We start from the raw sequence: 9467 nt of genomic DNA, 5'->3' as shown, positions 1-9467 counted from the left end.
ATATGTGTCACACTCTCTGAGTGGTTGGCGTTAGGAAGGGCATCCAGCTGTAGAAACTCTGCCAAATTAGATTGGAGCCTGGTGTTGCCATCCGGTTTCACCAGTCCTCAGTCAAGTCGTCCAACCCATGCTAGCATGGAAAGCGGACGTTAAACGATGATGATGATGATATATGTATATATGTTTGTGTGTGTGCGTTTTTATATATATATATGCATGTGAGTCACATGTTTTGTCTCCACTTACCATGATGGTGAAAATGTGCTGATGTTGGGTAATTTCTCATCAGCTTGATGTGACTTATTATTCTTGAAGTCTCTTGCTTGATGTTTTAGGTTACCTGAGACTTCTGTTTAAGGATGTCATTACTCTTTTACTTGTTTCAGTCATTTAACTGCGGCCATGCTGGAGCACCGCCTTTAGTCGAGCAAATCGACCCCAGGACTTATTCTTTGTTAGCCTAGTACTTATTCTATCGGTTTCTTTTGCCGAACCACTAAGTTACGGGGACGTAAACACACCAGCATCGGGTGTCAAGCGATGGTGGAGGGGGGACAAACACAAACGCACAAACATATATATATGTACATATATACATATATATGACGGGCTTCTTTTAGTTTCCGTCTACCAAATCCACTCACAAGGCTATAGTAGAAGACACTTGCTCAAGGTGCCACGCAATGGGACTGAACCCGGAACCATGTGGTTGGTAAGCAAGCTACTTACTACACAACTACTCTTGCGGTTCATGAGATATATATAAGATGGGCTTCCTCATAGTTCCCATCTACCAAGTTTACTCACAAGGCAGGCATTAGTCAGCATGGGACTGTAGTAGAAGACACTTAGCTCAGGTGTCACACAGTGGGACTGAACCCAAAACTTGGTGGTTGCAAAGCAAACTAGACATAACTTTGTAGTTAAGAAGCTCACTTTCAAACCATGTGATTTCAGGTTCAGTCCCCCTGCATGGCACCTTGTGCAAGGGTCTTCTATAACCCCAAACCAACCAATCATTTGTGAATTTGGTAGACATAACCTGCTCTGTGTGTGTATGTATTTGTTCTCCCTCCACTCAACTGTTGGTGTTGTTTCTGTCCCTGTAAGTTAAGAATTTGGTAAAAGAAACCAGTATAAGTACCAGACTTTAGAAGTACTGGGGTCACTTTGTTCAACCAAATACTTCATGTTGTGCCCTAGCATGGCCACAGTCCAATGACTGAAACTATATATATATATATATAAATATAAAATGGTGTAAGGTGGGTGTTTCTACTTCATTAAATTTATTAGTTGTGCACTAACAAGTGGACCTCTATGTGGTTGCTTATCTTGCTAGAAGTAGCAGCTAAAAATTTTCCTCAAATCACACTTCATCTTTAAAGAAGTTAATGTAGTTCCACATACTGCTTACTCCTGGAAAAAAAAAAAAGACAGGATGATCACGACTGGAAAACCTTTCATCAGAAACCTGCTCGATCAAGACCAAACTGAAGCTAAACAACAACGCAGAAGTCTCAATGTGGTTGATCAACTTGCTAGAAATAACAGTCAATATTCCTTGATGCACAGATACTGTCTATAGAACACATATGTATTTTATTGGATAATGCAGTTCTATCTAGATAGACTGTCCCAGGGGAAAAAATGGGGTTGTTGCAACTTGTATGCCTTTGACCCTAGGTCAGCTGGATCCTGGTCCAGGTCTTATTTGAAGCTAAACAGCAAAAGCAGGTCATTATCACACAGGTATGCAAGAATTTTAATCAAGTCTAATATCGTTTTACTTTGATGTTTTCAGGAATTTTGAGAGAAAATATTTAATGTATGGCAAAAATGTATTGAGTCTACACCAAAACATATCTTTCAAATTTGTCAACACTTCAGAAACGGACAGTGGAAAACTGTCTTTTTTTGTGTTTATTCAATGAAATTATGTTAAAATTAACTCATTTTAGAAAAATATTTTGGCTATTTTAAGTTATTGTTTAGCCACAGGTCTGTCATTGAATAGACTTGGGAATGTAACTGGTGGTGGTGGGAGTCGACCGTAACTTAAGTTGTTCAGGATGTCACTGCTCCATTTTTGTTTTATTATTTCATACCTAAGGCTACATAATTTGTTATGTCCTTCTTTAAGATGATACAATGTAATGTGGAGGACCTGTAGCTGCTATTTCTAATATATACTGGTTGATTTAAGTCATGATAGAAATGTGTGACATTTACCAATTCATTCTTGAAAACATTGGTGCTACCATAACAAAATCCCACTGTTTTACTTCTATTCCCTCTTCATCCCCCCCTCTGATAATCCCTCCTCCTCCCCTTTGGATCTTCTGCTGTTTGCAAGTCTTCGTAATTTGTGGTTTCTTGACCTTTTTGTTATTAAGTTCCTATCTCTGTGACCTGTCCGGTTAATAATAAGAACAACTATGTATTTCTTACATTTGTTAAGAAAGTCTGCCAAATCAGATTGGAGCCTGGTGTCGCCTCCTGGTCCACCAGTCTGCAGTCAAATCGTCCAAACCATGCTAGCATGGAAAGCGGACGTTAAACGACGATGATGATGATGATGATGTTATCTGTCTTCATATTGTTTAGTGGAACGGTATGTATTATCATTAGAATCTAGTCTACCACATGTGAAGGCACATGGCTAAGTGGTTAGGGTATTCGACTAACAATCAAAAGGTTGTGAGCTCAATACTTGGCAGTGTGATGTGTCCTTGAGCAACACATTTTATTTCACATTGCTCCAGTCCATTCAGCTGGCAAAAAATGAGTTCTACCAGTATTTCAAAGGGCCAACCTTGTCACATTTTATGTCATGATGAATCTTCCTGAGAACTACACTAAGAGTATATGTGTCTGTGGAGTGCTCGGCCACTTGCATATTAATTTCATTAGCAGGCTGTTCCTTTGATTGGATCAACTGGAACCCTCTTCATCGTAACCGACAGAGTGCCGGTCCAATACATTTTTGGACCTTATCCTATTGACAGATTTGAATCCAGCCCAGACGCTATACACATTTTAATTAAGTACAAAGTCTGAAAATTACTGAGAAAGAGAAAAATGAGATTCTTTTTTTTTATTCTTTTACTTGATTCAGTCATTAGACTACGACCATGCTGGGGTACCACAGTGAAGAATTTTTAGTCGAATGAATTGACCCCAGTACTTTATCAGTCTTTTTTACTGAACTGCTAAGTTATGGGGGCATGAACATAGCACTTGTTCCCCACCACTTGTCAAGCAGTGGTGGGGAACAAAGACACACACACATTATATATATATATATATATATATATATATGATGGGCTTCTTTCAGTTTCTGTCTACCAAATCCACTGAAGGCTTTGGTTGGCCCAAGGCTATAGTAGAAGACACTTGCTCAAGGTGCCATGCTGTAGGACTGAACCTTACCACTCGCCATTTTAGAATTGGAACAATGCCAGCTGTTTAGCTTATCTCTTGTTCCCCAGTGGCACCACACTTAAAATTTGTTTCATATGTTGGCTAAAAACCTGAAATATTTAAATCAGGAAATGGGAAGTGATGACATGAATGCAGTTCCCAAAATAATCCAGGATGTGATATGAAACCTATTAAATTCACATTGCAACATAGATACAGTTAACTGGGGTTTAATTATCATTTTAGGCACTACTAGGTGGTACATTGATACTAAACAGTACAAAGTGAGAGATTTTGGCATTTCTACCTTTTCCAGTTATTTTTAATTGTCATCCTAAACCATTCACTCAGCTGCTACAGTTTCTGCATCTAGAGCGATGGTTCTCAGCCATTTTTTTTGCCTAAACCCCTTTAATTCTTGTTTTACTTAGGGTGTGGAACCCTCATAATCATTCAATGTCTAAAAAGTCCCATTTTTGTGATTAATATTATTAGAATTTGTTATTAAAAAATGCTTAAATATTTTGTGTATCGTAGAAGCATAACCAATTTATTGCGCATAAACTTTAACAACGAAATCGCGTATGGACCCCAAAGGGTCATGTGAACCCTGGTTGAGAACCACTGATCTAGAGTAATCTTTGACCCTATATTGCAACTTAACCCTATGTTTGTACATGGGCTTTCAATTGTGAAAATTTTAATGAATTAGTGCAAATTTTACACAAAGGGGTCAAATTTTTAGAATGATTTTAATATATTATGTGGGCCTTAAGTTTAGCTTGGTTCCATGTCCTCTTCCCCTCAGCCTGTTGAAGGCTTTGTAATTAGTTATTGGCAACCAACACTCTGTTGACAACTGAGGTTCTTGTTATGAATAGGAATAGAAATGTAGAGAGAGTAACTCTAGAACCACATCATTCACTGGTGATGCCTAACATAGTGTGCTTGGGTCAAAGAGGGACTCTTTATGTAGGGGTTGCTGGAAATAACAACCAAACCGTCCTCAAATTGCATCCTACTGTCTTTGAAAATGGAAGGAGATGGTGAATAATGTAGTTTTAGATAGTCAGTACTTGAAGGAAGAGCAGAATCATGGATGGCACATTTTTAATTATAGGTCTGACCTGGTTCTCTGGCCAACCACAACAAATTGCATAAATGGTAAACTAAATGTCCCTTTCCGCCAATCATGGCCATCCTCCTAAATAGGCCACTAGATTCATTGCTAGAATGTATGGGGGTGGGGTGCGGTTTACTACACTGGTGGTCGAGAATTTATTTTAGAACCTTTGCAGTGGCAAAATGGTGAAACCTTTACTTGAACTTCCCAAGAATTTTAGTAAAACAAAATGAATTCTATCTTGTTACAAAGAAAACACATACACACTTCCCTCCCCGCAACGATAATAAATTCTTAAATGAAATGGCACCATTTTGATTCCAAGCAATTGTTTTTCCATGAATTGATTCTCTCCAAACTCTGTAAAAAAAATTTTCACAATTTAGTTTTTTTTTTTGTTGTTTTTTTATATAACATTTTGTTCTTCAAATTTTGTTTTTAATCAATAAAACTGCCATTTTAAACAGTTTTCTTTATTTTCTTTCTGTATTTTAACTGAGTTTCCTACATTCAGGAAACAAATTGTCAGCAGGAACTGAATGGCAAGATTTTGTTTGTGCATGTGTGTGTGGTGATTGTGTAAAATTACTGGGTTTTTTTGTATAAAAATTGGCTGACTGTATATAAGATGCTTTGCCAGTGTATCAACTGGCCGAGTGAAATATCAGCCCAGAGTACCAGTCACATACAGTGCCAATTGATATTGTGTTGCCCATGCTGCAGGGATTCCATGACCAACAAAAATCATCCAGTTTTATGCGTGCACACACACACACACACACACACACACACACATAATCACAAGCATGCTTATCTTTGAAAGCTCTTCTTCAGACACACTTTCTCTTGGATTTAATTCAAATCTTTTGTTTCAAAGGACAGGCTTTGTCTACATTTCTGCCACTCAGACAGGACTGAAGTTTACTACAAGATATTTATATCTAAGAGTATGTGGACCTAAGCATGGCTTAGTGGTTGTGGTTAGGGCATTCGGTTCACAATCATATGGTCGTGAGTTAGATACTCGACAGCACTTTGTGTCCTTGAGCAAGACACTTTATTACACATTGCTCCAGTACACTCAGCTGACAAAAAATTAGTTGTATCTGTATTTCAAAGAGCAGCCTTGTCATACTAAATCTCCTTGAGAACCACATTAAGAGTGTACCTGTCTGTGGAGTGCTCAACCGCTTACTCACTAATTTCACAAGCAGCCAATTCTGTTGATCAGATCAATAACTTTGTATTGAATTTGAACTCAGAACATAAAGATGGATGAAATGCCGCTAAGCATTTTGTCTGGCGTGCTAACAATTCTGCCTGCTTGCTACCTTAGTCATAATAATAATCCTTTCTACTATAGGCACAAGGCCTGAAATTTTGGTGGAGGAGAGGAGGTGATTGAATCGACCCCAGTGTTCCACTGGTACTTAATTTATCGACCCTGAAAGTATGAACGGCAAAGTTGACCTCAGTGGAATTTGAGCTCAATGTAAAGACAGGCAAAATGTCCCTAAGCATTCTACCAGCTTGCTGCCTTAAATAATAACATCAACAACAACATTGCAATATTCCTTTACTGTGTTTCTTTTCATTTTCACATTTGAATAAATTAAAACTGTTTATTTGAACGCCAAGACCTTTTTTTCTGAGTCACGTTAGGTTCCGGTAGGTGACACTCTAAAATACTGTCGGCAGAAAATCTGATCAGTCGTCGTACTCTTTGCTGGGGAACTGGAACAAAAGCTGGATTTGGCATGTCTCTCATCGCCATGGCTGGATTCCTGTTGGAAAATTTATTTTGTCTTGTCCCAGGATACATAGGTTTGGAAAGTAAAGGTTGAGAAACAGGGTTTCTAGGGACTGGATCATTCAATAAAGGAGTTCTACAGTGGGGGTTTCTTACTGGTTGGGGAGGGACAACATTTTGGTTGGGGTAAGAATTCCACTTGGAATTTTTCCATTTTGCAGACTTACCCTGGCTTTTATGAGTTTCTTCTAATTTAGCCATTTCTTTCCCCGATGAGAAAGTGGCACCATTTTTCTTTAAATTAATAATATTACCTGATTTAGGTTTCACAGAATTATTCTGTGGTTTTGATGTTTTATTTGTTTTTATTTTTGTTGAATCTGATGGTGGTGGCGGCATGGGAGGAGGGGTTTTAGGTGGTTTTTTGGCTTTGCATGCAATTTGTATCCTCTCTGATCGTGTCAGTATGAAGTCTTCAAGGTGTTTAGGTACTTCAAGAGCTATGATTTTGTCAATATATAGTTTATGGTGGCAGTGCTGCTGTTCCTTTTGAATATGCTTCGGTGGTTTTTGATAATGGTGATGTAAATGCTGTCTTAAAAAAAAGCGGCAGATCTCTTGAAGAGTTGGTGGAGTGGATAGTTTAGACACTAAAATACGATGGAGCTGTTCGGCAAGAGAACTGGCTGCTGGCTGTTTGGAAAGCAATGTTTTCCTTTCCAACCAGAGATCGCAACCATTTTCCATCATTATGTCTACAAGTTGTAAGACTTCAGTGTTGTGTTCCTTCAAAAGGTTTGGTTCCAACAGCAACGATGAAAAACTGACAGGTTTCTGGTGTGCGAAAAAATAATATAAAAAAACAAAGAAAACATCAATAAAGACAAATGGAGAATTTAATTTTAGTAGAAATTTTAAAAAATGGTGTTGTTTCTTTCATGACAATATTTTCAATGAAATATTCAACAAAGTTAAATCAATTTTGAAAATAATAATTAATTTGGAGGGATTTAGTAAAATAACTATCATTAATTTGAGTTTATATGTCAGTCAAAGTTCTTTCATTACACATCCTTTGACTTCATCAGTGACTCTCTGTTGCATGTGAAATAAAGTTTTAATTAAGATACAATTGCTTTGAAATTGGTTGCTTTGTGTCATAGGAAGGTGACAGAATAAGGTGGGATTGTACCAAAAGAATTGTTATATTTAACCCCACTTAAACGTGGATGTTCTGCAAGAACAAACTATACTATGGTAGATACATGCTTGTTTATATCACAAGCAGGAAGATAAATCCCCACCATCTTCAGCACTGAGACCACCAGATCATGTAATTTCAACCTTCCTGGGAAGGACTTGGTACAGGAGATAGCAGGGATTTATTTCCTTGCTAAAATCCTTGTTAGCAACATAACCAAGACTATTTTGCATCAAATCCCAAGATGAAAGTTTCTTTCCTGGTAACTATCATGGTATAGTTTGTTCTAACAGAACATCTACTTTTAAGTGGAGACAAATATTACTGCTCAGTATTAATACTGTCCCTGTCACTAAAATACATTTTTTAACAAAAGAATTGTGTACATTATTTACATTTGACGGATATTTGTCCTCATCTTGTTTGTTGTTAACACAACGTTTTGGCTGATATACCCTCCAGCCTTCATCAGGTGTCTTGGGGAAATTTAAAACCTGGATTCTCATTCCTAAGGTATTTTTCAATGTTATTATTATTCAGGTCACTGCCTGGAACTGAACTCGGAATCTTAGGGTTAAGAGCGTGGTTAATAACCCCAAGATTCCGAGTTCAATTCCAGGCAGTGACCTTAATAATAATAATAAAATTGAAAAATATCTTATGAATGAGAAACTACTGAGGATCAGTATTAGTAGGAAAGTTTATAAAAGAAATGCATTTGTGTTTCACTTGAGACATTCCAAATGGCTCTCCCCACAGCACAAAAATTTGTGATATTGGAAATATGCTTTATTAAATACATGTTCTGAAAATCTAAACTTGACAACCACATACGTCATGTAAAAGACAAGATCTAGAGGGGAAACGCTACCCCCACCCAGGCTAATATACCACAAGTTTAAAAAAAAAATTTTTTTTTTGATTTTTACCTTTTCTGAGTTTTCAATAATATCCAATCCAGCTCCCATTATCAGAAGATATTTTGTGATTGACAAATGTCTTTTTACCACAGACAATGTCAAAGGGGTCATCAGGGCCTGAAAATATAATTGAAACGTATGCGTATAATACAGAAATGTATATGTATGTGTATACAATGCGTATACACATACAAGTGAGGCTGTGTGGTCAGAAGTTTGCTTCCCAACCTAGGTCTCAAAAGAGGCTGATAGAATTAGTACCAGGGGTTTAAAATAATAAGTATTAAGGTTGATAGAATTGACTAAAAATTCTTCAAGGTGGTGTCCCAGAATGGCTACAGTCTAATAACTGTAACAAGTAAAAGATAAAACACACACTTACTTCCTATTTAGGGAGAGATTTCTTTTTCATGTGCTCAATACTAGGAAAACTAGATTTAAACTTTCACATAGTGAACCCTTAAAGTTTATGAAAGGATTAACAAACATGATGATGATAATGGGGTAGAAATACAAAGAACCAGCAACAAAAGAAATCCTACCCTACCTTACTAACTACATTGGTCTTGGCACCATTATTTATCAACAATCTCACCAATTCAAAATTACCATTTTCAACGCCCCAGTGCAAAGGTGCCCATTCATCCTGCAAAATGAAAAAAAATGTATAAAAGACATGTAAAACACCAGAAAGTACACATTCTCAGAAAATATTCTGAATCTACTACACTTTCAGTCCTCAAAATGCATGAGGACAAATATATTTGTGAATTGCTAACATCACACCCTGGAAGAATGAATAAAATGACAGGTGAATTTCATCACATTTACACAAAACTGTTTGATTAAATATACTTCTTCTTCTTTCTTTCTTTTTCCAGTTACAAAATTGAAACTGACGATGTTATTCTATCAAAATAGGAATGCTGCATTTCCTCGTTTATATTTTTCAATTTCTGTGTTTATGCAGCCGTTTTTATTTTAAAGTTTGAACTTGAAAAAAATAGATGAGCTGTCAAAATATTGTTCAAACCGTTAAATAAACAATCT

The 9467-nt window shown here is 36.9% G+C and overlaps 1 protein-coding gene across 1 annotated transcript in view; it reads right to left on the bottom strand.

Moving 5' to 3' along the window:
• Positions 1-6109: 6109 nt before the first annotated feature.
• LOC106877263 (uncharacterized) overlaps positions 6110-9467 on the bottom strand; it is an 18755-nt gene continuing 15397 nt past the window's right edge. Inside the window, exons 6-8 of the mRNA XM_014926127.2 lie at positions 8965-9063; positions 8427-8534; positions 6110-7130 (exon numbers count right to left, since the gene is read on the bottom strand). Of these exons, the coding sequence (XP_014781613.2) occupies positions 6159-7130; positions 8427-8534; positions 8965-9063 (1179 nt within the window). The 3' untranslated portion in view covers positions 6110-6158. The remainder of the gene's footprint in view (positions 7131-8426; positions 8535-8964; positions 9064-9467) is intronic.

This window comes from Octopus bimaculoides, chromosome 23 (assembly GCF_001194135.2).
Source record: "Octopus bimaculoides isolate UCB-OBI-ISO-001 chromosome 23, ASM119413v2, whole genome shotgun sequence".
NCBI classification, from domain to species: Eukaryota; Metazoa; Mollusca; class Cephalopoda; order Octopoda; family Octopodidae; genus Octopus; species Octopus bimaculoides.
This window is presented reverse-complemented; position numbering and strand designations above follow the sequence as displayed.